This window comes from Pristiophorus japonicus, chromosome 2 (assembly GCF_044704955.1).
Source record: "Pristiophorus japonicus isolate sPriJap1 chromosome 2, sPriJap1.hap1, whole genome shotgun sequence".
In the NCBI taxonomy this organism is placed as follows: domain Eukaryota; kingdom Metazoa; phylum Chordata; class Chondrichthyes; family Pristiophoridae; genus Pristiophorus; species Pristiophorus japonicus.
This window is the reverse complement of record NC_091978.1, coordinates 157676796-157691354: the sequence shown is the minus strand read 5'-3', so window position 1 is coordinate 157691354 and position 14559 is coordinate 157676796. Positions and strand designations below refer to the sequence as shown.

Here is a 14559-nt window from a genome sequence, read left to right as displayed (position 1 = left end):
GCAATGTTGGCCTTCATTGCGAGAGGGATGGAGTACAAAAACAGGGAGGTCCTGCTGCAACTGTACAGGGTATTGGTGAGGCCGCACCTGGAGTACTGCGTGCAGTTTTGGTCACCTTACTTAAGGAAGGATATACTAGCTTTGGAGGGGGTACAGAGACGATTCACTAGGCTGATTCCGGAGATGAGGGGGTTACCTTATGATGATAGATTGAGTAGACTGGGTCTTTACTCGTTGGAGTTCAGAAAGATGAGGGGTGATCTTATAGAAACATTTAAAATCATGAAAGGGATAGACAAGATAGAGGCAGAGAGGTTGTTTCCACTGGTCGGGGAGACTAGAACTAGGGGGCACAGCCTCAAAATACGGGGGAGCCAATTTAAAACCGAGTTGAGAAGGAATTTCTTCTCCCAGAGGGTTGTGAATCTGTGGAATTCTCTGCCCAAGGAAGCAGTTGAGGCTAGCTCATTGAATGTATTCAAATCACAGATAGATAGATTTTTAACCAATAAGGAAATTAAGGGTTATGGGGAGCGGGCGGGTAAGTGGAGCTGAGTCCCCGGCCAGATCAGCCATGATCTTGTTGAGTGGCGCAGAGCAGGCTCGAGGGGCTAGATGGCCTACTCCTGTTCCTAATTCTTAGGTTCTTATGTAATATTTTCAATGTTGTCTGGCAGCTGGAGCAAGTTTTTATTTTACAGTCCCCAGTTTAAATTCCTGTAAACTGTAATGAACTCTGCCCAACTTGATGTATTTATCTTTCATCTACTTTGCTCTTTTTCTTCCCCCACCCCCCATTGAATTGGGAATTGTGTAATATTTTATGTTCCAATTAATAGGAACTGATAAAAGTTAAATTTGCAAATAGTAGTAAACCCATGTCTAACTCTAGCAATTGCAATAGAGTTTCTATTTTAGAGGGTTCCAGAGGACAGGTGTCAACCTTGGCTCAGTGGTAGCACTGTCGCCTTTGAGTTAGAAGGTCATGGGTTCAAACCCCACTCCAGAATTGTGAGCACATGATTCAGACTGACACTGCAGTGCCATACTGAGGGAATGCTGCACTGTTAAAGGTTCCATTATTCTGATGAGATGTTAAACCTAATCCAAATCCGTCCTCTCGGATGGATGTAAAAGTCCCATGCCAGGGGAGTTCTCCTGGTGTCTTGGCCAATATTTATCACTCAGCCAACATCACTAAAATAGATTATCTGGTCATGTTGTTTATGGAACCTTGCTGTATGTAAATTGGCTACCACATTTCCCTACATTACAACAGTGGCTACAATTTAGCTTACAATTGGCTGTAAAGTGCTTCCTTTTCTTTTTATATCATTCTTACTACAATATTGTTGATTTTTCATTTCAAGTTACCACTGGAACTTCAATATATATTTTTTTCAGACTAGGATACTACTAGAACAAGAATGTAATCCCATTTTAAGGTTCAGATTCCAGTTCTCAACAAGAAGTGAAACTCTGTAATTTATAACATTGGAATACCTCAGAGATTAGTATGTTGTAATCATTCCCATTGTTTTCTAATGATTTAGAAAGAAAAATGTTAGTGTCAAATTGTCATCACAGTGATCTATGTCTGTACTCGGGTCTGATGTGAACAGATACTGATCATCCAAAACTATTCACTTTAAAAGCCTTCCTACAGAAGAAACCTTTTCTAGCACCTGTCTCTCCAGGATTCAATCCCAAGTATGAGGTGAAATCACTGCTTTAACAAATTGACTCACCTACTTGCTGTAGAAATATCTTTATAATTTTATTACAGTTTTTTTGAATCACTAGGTAGAGCTGTAACTTTTCAGAGTCACTATTCAACAGTACAGTAATTCAGGTTTTTTGTTTGAATGTTCTTTACAGCACTGCCTTTTTCTGGGATGAGCATGCTGGTAACACAAGTCCTAATCTCGAGAGGTAACTTTTGAAGTAATTAACAATTTTCTGATTAAAATTATTGTATTCATAATGAATTGATGTCGTCTCTGTACTTCCTATTTAGGAATTCTTTCTACTTCAATTCGATTTGGATCCATACCTAAAGTCGCATGTAAGTGAAGTCAGTATTCATTTTGTTAAACAACAGAGAAACCAACTTGAAGTTAATGCACCTTGTTGAACTTCTAAGTTCCCTGGTTGTCGAGGAATTTTCCTTGCTCTCTGGTGGAAGCAATGTTTTCCTGATGGAGTGATGTAAAAAAATTTAAATACTTTTTTTAAATTTCTGCACGTGAGGTGCATTTTCACTATCAAAAGAAGGGATGTCTGGATTGGGTCTGGATTTTTTTGATTTAATGTCTGGATCAAGCACTCCCAAATTAGGTATGAACTTGCTGCAAAGAAAAGCTCCCACTCCTCTTCAATAATTAGCTTAACCTCAGCCCAGTGAGGGTCAACAAACTCGCCGTGAGTCGGCTGTTGGAAGAATTCCTCCACCTCGTACTTTCTAAATAATAGAGCAGTGCAGGTAGTCCAGATACAATTTGTCTTCCTTCATAATTGGAGTAACACTAAACCATGTTAAAGGAAGTGATTAAAAAGGGGTTCAATATGTGGCCAATCAAAAAGTATTAGCATAGATTGAAACAGCACAGAAGGAGGCCATTCAGCCTATCGTGCCTGTGCTGGCTCTTTGAAAAAGCTATCCAATTAGTCCCACTCCCCTGCTCTTTACCCATATTCTTTACCCATATACTGCAAATTTCTTCCCTTGAAATATTTATCCAATTCCTTTTTGAAAGTTATTAGTAAATCAGCTTCCAGCACTCTCAGACAGCACATTCCAGATCATTATAACTTGCAGCATTATTTTTTTTTTTTGCTCTGGTTCTTTTGCCAATTATTTTAATCTGTGTCCCCTGCTTACCTATCCTTCTATCAAAACTGTTGATTTTTTAGCACCTCTATCAAATCTTCCCTTAACCTTCTCTGCTCCAAGGAGAACAATTCCAGTTTCTCTCGTCTCTCCATGTAACTGAAGTCTTTCATCCCTGGTATTGTTCCAATAAATCTCATCTGCACCCTCTCTAAGGCTTTGTCATACTTCATAAAGTGTGGTGCCCAGAATTAACCACTATACTCCAGCTGAAGCTTAACCAACGATTTATAAATGTTTACCATAACTTCCTTGCTCTTGTACACTGCCTCTATTTATAAAGCCAAGGGTCTTGTATGTATTTTTAACAACTTTCTCAACTTATCCTGCCTCCTTCAAAGATTGGTATACGTACACCCCCAGGTGTCTCTGTGCCTGCACCCCCTTTAAAATTGTACCATTTAGTTTACATTACCTCTCCTTGTTCTTCCTATCAAAATGTATCCCTTCACACTTCTGTGTTTAATTTAAGCTGACATGTGTCTGCCCATTTCACCAGTCTGTCTATGTCCTCCTGAAATCTGTTACTATCCTCCTCACTGTTTACTACATTTCTGAGTTTTGTGTCATTTCCAAACTTTTATATTATGTCTAAGTCATTAATATATATCAAAAAGAGCAGTGGTCCCAACATTGACCTCGGGCGTACACCACTCAATACTTCCCTCCAGTCTGAAAGACAGTTATTCACCTCCACACAATCATTCACCTCTACTCTCTGCTTTCTGTCCCTTAGCCAATTTTGTGTCCAAGCTGCCACTGTTCCTTTAATCTCAAGGGCTTTAATTTTGCCAATAAGTCTATTATGTGGTACTTTATCAAACACCTTTTGAAAGTCCATATGCACAACATCAACCTCATTACCCTCATCAACCCTCTCCGTTACTTCATCAAAGAACTTAATCAACTTACTCATGTGATTTTCCCTCAACAAATCTGTGCTGGCTTTTATTTATTAACACATACCTCGTTCTTCCTACCAAAATGTATCACTTCGCAGATGAAATTTAATGCAGAAAAGTGCGAAGCGATACATTTTGGTAGGAAGAACAAGGAGAGGCAATATAAATTAAAGGATACAATTCCACCTGTCTGTCTATGTCTTCTTGAAGTCTATCACTATCCTCCTCACCGTTCACTATACTTCCAAGTTTTGTGTCATCTGTAAATTTTGAAATTGTGCCCTCTACACCAAAGTCTTAAGTCATTAATATATGTCAAGAAAAGCAATGGTCCTGGTAGCGACCCCTGGGGAACACCACTGTACACCTTCCTCCAGTCCAAAAAACAACCGTTCACCGCTATTCTGTTTCCTGTCCCTTAGCCAATTTGGTATCCATGCTGCCACTGTCCCTTTTAATCTGTCGTCTTCAATTTTGCTCGCAAGCCTATCATGTGGCACTTTATCAAACACTTTTTGGTCGTCCATGTGCACCACATCAACTACGTTAACCTCATCTACCCTCTCTGATACCTCATCAAAAAACTCAATCAAGTTAGATAAACACGATTTGCCTTTAACAAATCTGTGTTGGCTTTCCTTAATTAACCCATACTTGTCCAAGTGACATTTGTGTCCTGAATTATCATTTCTAAAAGCTTCCCCACTACCAAGTTGAAGCTGACTGGCTTGCAGTTGCTGGGTTAATCCTGACACCCTTTTTTGAACAAGGGTTTTAACATTTGCATTTCTCCAGTCCTCTGACACCAGCAGAAGATTGGAAGATTATGGCCAGTACATCTGCAGTTTCCACCTTTATTTCACTCGGATCCCATCTGATCCTGGTGACTTATCTACTTTAAATACAGCCAGCCACTCTGCTGAATTATGAGCATGAGCCTCCTTTTCCTGTTTCATTTTAATCTTTAGGCATTCAGGAAGCTCTAGTTTTGGATACCTTTCCTTTTCCCCTTGTGAGAATATGTCCAGTTTGTATCCAAACTATCTCCTCTCTGAAGGCCTTCCATTGCTCATTTACTGCTGTACCTGATAATCTTTGATTCCAATCCACCTGGATCAGATCCCTCTTCAACTCACTGAAATTAGCTCTCCTCCCGTTGAGTATTTTCACATTTGATTTTTCCTTTTCCTTTTCCATAACGACTCTAAATCTAATGATATTGTGATCACTTTCCCAAATGCTCCCCCACTGAAACATGCTCCACTTGCCTCATCATTCCCCCATCTAGATCCAAACATATAGATCAAGAAAGTTCTCTTGTACACATTTCACAAATTCCTCCCTTTTTGCCTTTTACACTTATTTTCCCAGTCTATATTAGGATAATTGAAGTCTCCCATTGTCACCACTCTAAAATTCTTGCATCTTTCTACAATTTGCCTGCAAATTTGCCCCTCTATCTCCTTCACACTATTTATTGGCTTATTGTATGCACCCAGCAGCATAATAGTTTCTCTAATTCTAACCAAATAGATTCTGTCTTTGAATTCTCAAGTCCACCACCCCTTTCTCATACCGTAACAGCATCTTTAATCAATACTGCTACCCTCTTTTTTTTTCTCTTCCCTATGTTTTCTGAATACCTTGTAGCCAGGCATATGAAGTGGCCATTACTCTCCTTGTTTGAGCCAGATCTCCGTTATTGCCACTTTGTCATAATCCCAAATGGCTAGTTATGCCTGCAGCTCCCCTTATTTACCACATTCCTTGCATTTATGCACAGCCACTCATAACCTTAGTGTGCCACGCATTTTTCCCAGTCTGATCCCCCCTATATGTGAGCTACTCTTTATTCTAATGCTATGTATCTGTCCCAGTTCTCTGTGCAACCTTTATCTCCTATCAAATGCCTTATCCTGGTGCCCCTCCTCACAGCACTAGTTAACATCCTTGCGAGGAAATTGGTCCTACCCTGTTGAGGTGCAACCCGTCCATCTTGTACAGGTCACTCCTGCCCCAGAACTGGTCCCAATCCCCCAGGAATCTGAAGCACTCCTTCATGTACCATTTCTTCAGCCGCACATTTATCTGTCTTATCTTACTGCTCCTATACTCAGTATCAGGTGGCACTGGAAGTAATTCAGGGATTTACTCCTTTTGAGGTCCTGCTCTTGAACTTCCTCCTTAGCTCCTGAAACTCTGCCTGAAGGACCTTAAACCTTTTCCTACCTATGTCGTTGGTTCCAACATGTGCCAGAACTTCTAGCTATTCCCCTTCTCCCCGCAAAATGTTCTGCACCCTGGCACCAGGGAGGCAACGCACCATGCAAGACTCAATTTGGTGGTTACAGAAATACCTGTCTATCATCTTACTATCAAATTCTCTATGACAACTGCATTTGTACACTTTGCTGTGCAATCATTTGCCCCACGTGCTGTGGATGTGCTCTAGACTGCACTACCCCGAGCTGTCGTCGCCCGTACTGAAAACCAGTTTGAGAGTTCCACAGTTCAGGAGGATTCCTACACTGCCTGCCACTTCCTACCCTGCCGGATGGCCACCCACTTGCTATCCTTCTGAGCTCTGTCTGCGGAATGACCACTCCTGGAACAGTGATCGGGGCAACTCAACAGCTATACTGCACCATTCAAGGACCCTTACTTGTGAATTGGCCAAGGAGGGATATTAAGACCACATGCAGAAATATCTGGTATCTTGCATTGCTAGCCGTAATGTAGATTAAATATTTGAAATACTAGTCTCATTTTGGGTGGGAAGGAAGCTGGGAATTGAGAAACTAATGTTTAGAAATCCTTGTAAGAATTATTTTACTGCATTTCCTTCCCAGTTGCTGCTGGTTGTGGTTACCTGGTAGGAAAGATTTCCTATATGAAGACATGCCAAGAGAAGTTCATGAAACTGGAGAATTCGCCACTTGGAGATGCTCTACGGCAAGGACGTAGAACATTACCGCATCAGTCAGTTGCCATTATTTCATGATTTCCAGTATTTTTCATTCAATTAATTATTTCGTCAAAAAACTTTTTGTATGTGTATTTTAGAAAAATAATTGTCTGCAATTACTCTCTTCTGAAAAAGCTAGAATGTATATTAGTGTTTATAACTTGCAATTCAATGTTCTCAGAATGTAAAGTGATGTAAGGAAACTTCTTTGTTCTTGGAGAAAAACATTCTAGTCTCAAAAACCTAATGAAATGCTTGCCATTTCTGACAGCAGCAAGTGTCTTCAACCGGACACAAATGAAAACATTGCTGTAATAATGATTGACTTTTCAGTTCATGCTAATTAGAATGAAAGCATGATAATCCTATAACTTCATAGCTATGAAAATAGATATCTTATAATCTCTGAGATGCTGGAACTTCTAATACTAGCAAGCCGTGGAAGTGAACAGTATAACTTTGTACTACTATCTCACACTGCTCTTGAAACATGCACCACTGCAGCATAAAACTCAGCTTTTCTAATCACTACCTTGATAGTTTTCTGATGGATATGAATATTGTTTCATGATGAATATGAGCACATAGTGGTTTTTGGAGGTCATTCCCTTCCACTTGCTAATTTTAGCCAAAAATGTAGATATGAGTTGAAAGTATAGCCTGCTAGAGCACAACTTGACCATGGAGATCCAATTGTAAAAATAGAAATGAGATGAAGTGGTTATAAAAATGATTTTGTAAGATGGTGGGTTAAACTGGCGACTCTCCCTCCTCCTCATTCATAGGTTTTACTGCAGTAATCAAGAAAGGATTAGTGGCGAATTTAAGCATAATCTTGGAATTAAATGTCTGTGTGCTGAACTGATTTGGATTTGTGAATATTAAGATGTATTTTTAATTCTGTGTGAATTTAGGGCTAGCTGAGGAATTTTGTCCTTCGTTACAAAATGACATAAAACCTTGCAAATGAATGAGAAATACTTAAGAACATCTTAAATCAGATTATGCTGTTGAATGGTTCCTCTGGGCACCACACTAACATTAAAAGTGAGTGTTTAAGGGGGCATCATTAACCTTACGATGAGAAATAAATATCCAGTGTGATAACATAAATTATGCCATGAGGACATATCATGTGTGGTGTCATAATTACATCCCTCTTGTTTCTCTTTTCACCGCTTGCACAAGCCTGACCATTTACAGGTAATAAATGCTTATTTTGTGTTGCAGCCATTCATATCAGAAGTCCAAGTTTGCTGACAGCACTGTAGAACATGAAGCATTATCTTCCTCTTCAACTTTCCAAGCTGAAGAAAATAGCCCTTCCACCTACTCTGATGATTACAGTGACCGCTCTGACTCCAACTATAAGTCTGTTCCATTCAGTTCTACACTCAGTGAGTCGACTCCTACAGGGATTGTTGACACTCCAGGAGGTATTTTGTATGCTTTTGGCCTTTGCAATAATGCATTCTTTTGCAGAAGGATGCAGTGGATTTTTAAAAAACTGATCTATTTAGTGATTGTTCACTAATTTAAGTGAGTTGGATTCACTTCAACCCTTAAGCTTGTTCTATACTTAACAAAGTACTTCTCTTGTGTACCGGGCTACTTTTGCTAATGTTGTCAATTATTTAAATTCTTTGTGTAGCAATAATCTGTGAGACATCGTTATCCACTTTATGGCAGTTTTACAATGCAGAACTATATCAGCACATATGCCAATCTACAAACAGCTTCACAAAGAAAAGCTAACCACTCCACAAAAAAACAAAAATACTAGCCTTGGTTAAAGGTGACTGAATAAATTACATTTATTTTAATACATTGGATCTCAGGATTTTTATCAATGCTTGTTTTTCTATGAAAACTCAACCCAAAAATCTCTCTCATGTAAATAGTAGTTACTTTACCATTTTGGATGAAATGCCTTTTAGCACTAACAGCTTTTTGATTTTGTTCTATATAAATAAAATATGCTATGTAGTTACACAGGAAATCAAATATTTTCATTTACCTCTAAACCATTACTCATCTCTTGATACACATTTTGCCCCGAGAAGATTTTTTGCTCAGAGGTAAAATGCTGAGATGCATGGCTTATTAGTTCAACCTATACCTCGAGCTTCCCTCAGTTCTAACATTGTTACACCGATATTGGTTTTGATGCATTATATCGATTCTAATTCTATAATTTTAAATTGATATTCAATAACTGACATGATTACATTTGCCATGTGTCTATTTGCTATATTATTTAAATATAACTAATAAATGTCATGTTATTTTGGTGAAGTCTTAAACAACTGAGGACAAAGAGCTTGCATTCGCAGACTTTGGCTGAGAGATAGCAATCTCACCAACAATAACTTGTAGTCCTCCAAAGAAACTTTACTGACAGATTTTGATATAGCACTGTATGTCCTGCCAAGACATGGTATTGCAGCCAGAGTTTAAAAAAAAACATCTCTGATAAATAGGATTATCACCCTTTAGTATGTTACTCACTTTGCTTGCAACACTGGCCCCAAGTTTGTCAATTCACCCAAATACCTTGCATGGACAGAAGAGATAAGTCATGAGCTATTATGAGGAGAACTTGCAGGCACCAGAAATAAGCAAACATTTCAAGCATCATGTGAGTAGCTCCAATGGGCATCTAAAACTCTTAACTGCTCACGCAAAGCATGAGCACTTGACAACTATATATCAGGAATTGGTTCGTCTGGTGATTCAGGGTCCTAGTACTGTGGAATCAGCCACATTTATTTTGTAAATCGTATTCGAAAACAGCTAGAACCTGGCCACATTACCTTCTCGGTGACTGGGAAGCGTGATTGTGAACCAGCAAAACCGCTTTTCTGTCCTGTGCGGCTGTACTTCAGTCCTTTGTTTAGATTGCCATTGGGATGTAGGTGCTTCAGGAAGTGCCCTAAAACTCTCCTCCTGGTTGGTCTTTGGATTCTCTAGAGGTAATAGAAATGACTTCACCCTCCAGAGGCAACAGAACTCCTTGGTTTACCATCTGCTAACTACTTTGGAGCTATGTTTGGCAAATGCACAGTAACATCATTGTGCAATCATTATATTCTGTAGCCACTAAGGTCTTGCATTCTAATTTGATTTTAAAACCTTGGATTCCTGTAACTTTTATCAAGTGTTTTTTTTAATAATTAGCAATGCAGTAGCACTTTATTTCAGTTCTGGTATCACACCTGCCTTCTCACTCAGCAGCAGTTTGTGTAAATTGCCCTTTTCCCCAATGATCCAATACTGTACTTTTTTTACAATTTGCTCGTGGCAGATTTACATACCCAAAGATTAATAATTGCAGTCATCTGCATACATACATACATAATAAATCTGCATACTGGATTTAATGCTGTTTGGTGCAATGCTAATAAAACTCCCTTTGAAATGATGGCTATTACACACTAAAGTAGCTAATATATTTATTTATCATTAATTAGTGATACAGGGTTGTACCCCTATAGTCCGGGACTCTTTCGTCCGGAAACACCCGTGGTCCCGCATCAGTCCCGGCATGGGTGGTGTCCCGCGCTGTTCGTGAGATAAGTGGGCTGGGCAAGGGAAGGGAAGGGAAGTGAAGGGCAGGCGGCTGACTGAGCCACCAAATCTGGGCTTGGTCCCAGGCTCGCTCGAGCTCGCTCGCTTGCGCTCTCTCTCTCTCTCTCTCTCTCTTCCCCCCCCACCCCGGCCGCGGCTCAGCGGGAGGCTCGGGGCCTGGACAAAGACTCGGCGGCTTGCGGCTCAGCTCTCTCTCTCTCTCTCTCTCTCTCCCCGCCCCGCCACTTCTCTCCCCGCCCCGCCGCTTCTCTCCCCACCCCACCGCTTCTCTCTCTGCCCCGCTGCTTGTTTCGACTTCTGGACAATTACATGCTGCACAGCAGGCTTCTGCGCAGAACACGTCCGGGTCGTCAGCAACATTGTCACCAGTTGACCTGGTGGTTCAGAAAATTCTCTGGTCCGGTACTGGTCAGGTCCCACGGGTGCCGGACTGGAGAGGTACAACTTGTATAAAGTACATATTAAAAGTACAATATATGTACACTTATGAGAAACCCTGTAGGGGGTTGATTATCCTTCACGAAAACATTTTTTATTATCATATAAAAGTCCTGGGTAAATATTGAATGTTATTCTGTTCCCAAATGATATTTAGCCTTTCTTCCTTTCCTGTTGCTCAAATCTTCATTTACTCACAAACAGTGCCTGTACTATTCAAATAACTGTTTTTCAAAACATTTCCAATACTGTTTAAATCCACTTTTAACATTGTTTAGGGTCATACTGCATAGTGCTTCATTTTCTTGGTGTACTTTTCCAAACATGTTTCACATATTTCATACATACTCACAAAGGTCAGTGATGTCCCCACATACAGTTTCATATATTCTAATAGAATCAATTTGCATGATTACATCTAATACACTCTAAATAAATTTTCCTTCAGATCAGCTGTAACCTGCTCTTAAATTACTTCAAGGAAAAAAAATCCATGTTATCTTTTAAAATGCTAACACTGTTGTTTCAGCCCATCGGCGCTTTGCTAGAGCTATCCAATTAGTCCTTCTCCCCTGATGTTTCCCCATAGCTCTGTAAATTTATTTCCTTCACGTATTTATCCAATTCTCTTTTGAAAGTTACTATTGAATCTGCTTCCATCACCCTTTGAGACAGTACATTCCAGAACACTACAGCTTGCTGTGTAAATGAATTGTTTCCTCGTGTTGCTGCTGGTTCTTTTGCCAATCACCTTAAATCTGTGTTCTCTGGTTACCAACCTCTCTGCCACTGCAAACAGTTTCTCCATATTTACTCATCAAAATTCTTCATGATTTTGAGCACCTGTGTCAAATCTCCCTATAACCATCTCTGCTCTAAGGAGAACAACCCCAGCTTCTCCAGTCTTTCCACAGAACTGAATTCACTCATCCTTGGTACCATTCCAGTAAATCTCTTCTGTACTCTTTCCAACGCTTCCTTATGGTGTCCAGAATTGAACACAATACTCCAGCTGAGGCCTAACCAATGTTTATAAAAGTTTAGCTAACTCCCTTGCTTTTGTACTCTTTGCATCTATTAAAAAAGCTGAGGATACTGTATGATTTTTTTTTAACGGCCTTCTCAACTTTACCTGCCACCTTCAAAGATTTGTGTACATACACTCCCAGGTCTCTCTCTTCCTGCACCCCCTTTAAAATTTGTACATTTTCGTTCATATTGCCTCGCCTCTCATGCTTCCCACCAAAATGTATTACTTCACACTTCTCTACATCAAATTTCATCTGCCATGTCTGCCCATTTCATCAGTCTATGCCTTCCTGATGTCTGTCACTATCCTCATAAGTGTTTGCACACACAATTCTGAGTTTTGTGTCATCTGGAAATTATGCCCTGTATACCCAGGTCATTAATATATATCAAAAGGGCCTAATACCGACCTCCTGGGGAACACCACTTTATACTTCTGTCTGGTAAAACAACCGTTCACCACTACACTCTGTTTTCTGTCCCTTAGCCAATTTTGTATCCACGCTGCCACTGCTTCTTTCACCTCATGGGCTTTAATTTTGATAACGAGTCAATTATGTGGTACTTTATCAAACGCCTTTTGAAAGTCCATATACACATCAACCACACTACCCTCATCAACCCTCTCCGTTACTTCATCAAAGAATTTAATCAAGTTCGTCAAACCCCATTTGCCTTGAACAAATCTGTGTTGACTTTTTCATTTATTAGTCCATACGTTTCCAAGCACCAATTCATTTTGTCTCGGATTATTGTTTCTAAAAGTTTCCCCACAACTTGTATTATGCTGACAAGCCTGTAATTGCCAGGTGTATCCTTTTTTTTTTTGAACAGGACTATAACATTTGTAATCCTCCAGTCCTCTGGTACCATCCTCATATCTAAGTAGGCTTGGATGATTGTGGCAAGAGCCTCTGCAATTTCCACCCTTGCTTCCCTCAGTAACCTAAGATGCATCCCATCTGGACCAAGTGACTTTTCTACTTTGAGTACTGCCAACCTTTTAAGTACCTCCTCTTTATCTATTTTTATCCTATCCAATATTGTTATTATCTTCTCCTTTACTGCTACATTGGCAGCATCCTCTTCTGTGATGAAGATAGATGCAAAGTACTCATTTAGTACTTCAGCCTGGCACTGAGCTTGTTTTTTTTAACGTGGCAGTGGTAGCAATTTGAATTGAAAAAAACTTCTGAATATAAATTTACTTACACAAGGAAACAAAATAAATTCAAAACAAGGTCCCATTAAACATAACATTAGATTATTTACCAAATTAAACCAATAAACTACCAAACAAAATGACTTTGCAAGAGAAAAAAAATCTTTAACATAAGATAAGAAAAATACATCAGAACATAAGAACAATCTATATTAACGACTTGAAAGGACTGAGTGTAACGTAGCCAAGTTTGCTGACTATACAAAGATGGGAGGATAGGAATGTGTGAGGAGGACACAAAAAATCTGCAAAAGGACATAGACAGTCTAAGTGAGTGGGAAAAAATTTGGCAGATGGAGTATAATGTCGGAAAGTGTGAGGCCATGCACTTTGGCACAGCTCACACTGCCACCCAGCTTAGTGTCATCTGCAAACTTGAAGATATTACACTCAATTCCTTCATCTAAATCATCAATGTATATTGTAAAGAGTTGGGGTTCCAGCACTGAGCCCAGCGGTACTCTACTAGTCACTGCCTGCCATTCTGAAAAGGACCCGTTTATCCCGACTCTCTGCTTCCTGTCTGCCAACCAGTTCTCGATCCACGTCAGTACATTACCCCCAATACCATGTGCTTTGATTTTGTACACCAATCTCTTGTGTGGGACCTTGTCAAAAGCCTTTTGAAAGTCCAAATACACCACATCCACTGGTTCTCCCTTGTCCTAGTTTACTCAATCTCTCCTCATAGGGCAACCCCCCCATCCTAGGAATCAGCCTGGTGACCTCGTTGCACTCCCTCCAAGGCACGTATATCCTTTCTTGGGTAAAGAGACCAAGACTGTACACAGTACTCCAGATATGGCCTCACCAATACCCTGTATAAATTGTAGTAAGATTTGTTTACTCTTGTGCTCTAATCCCTTTGTAACAAAAGCTAACATATCATTTGCTTTCTTTCTTGCTGTATCTCCATGTTAACTTTCTGTGATTCATGTACAAGGACACCCAGGTCCCACTGAATGCAAACATTTCACAGTTTCTCACTATTCAAAAAATATTCTGTTTTTTTCTTACCATAATGGATAACTTCACACATCCCCACATTGTATTCCATTTGCCATGTTTGTGCCCACTCAGTCAACCTGGCTATATCTCTCTGCAGCCTCTGAGACCTCCTCACAGCTTACTTTCCCACATAACTTTGTATCATCAGCAAACTTGGATACGATACACTTGGTCCCTTTATCTAAGTCATTAATATAGATTGTAAATAGCTGAGGCAGAAGCACTGATCCTTGCGGTACCCCGTTAGTTACAGCCTGCCAACCCGAAAAAGTTCTGTTTATTCCTACTCTCTGGTATCGTTGTCAGCTGTGGCTCAGTGGGTAGCACACTCACCTCTGAGTCAGAAGGTTGTGGCTGCAAATCCCACTCCAGGGACTTGAATGCATAAATCAAAGCTGACACTCCATTGCAGTGCTGAGGGAGGTGCAGTGCTGAGGGAGGTGCAGTCTTTCGGATGAGACATTAAACCGAGGCCCCGTCTGCTCTCAGTTGGATGTAAAGGATCCCATGGCACTAT

The 14559-nt window shown here is 40.1% G+C and overlaps 1 protein-coding gene across 2 annotated transcripts in view; it reads left to right on the top strand.

Moving 5' to 3' along the window:
- The window catches only part of ociad1 (OCIA domain containing 1), a 47016-nt gene that overhangs the window by 24957 nt on the left and 7500 nt on the right, over positions 1 to 14559 (top strand). For both annotated transcript variants that reach the window (XM_070870093.1, XM_070870088.1), the window contains exons 3-6: positions 1879 to 1932; positions 2018 to 2065; positions 6642 to 6771; positions 7988 to 8193. In XM_070870093.1, the coding sequence (XP_070726194.1) occupies positions 1879 to 1932; positions 2018 to 2065; positions 6642 to 6771; positions 7988 to 8193 (438 nt within the window). The remainder of the gene's footprint in view (positions 1 to 1878; positions 1933 to 2017; positions 2066 to 6641; positions 6772 to 7987; positions 8194 to 14559) is intronic.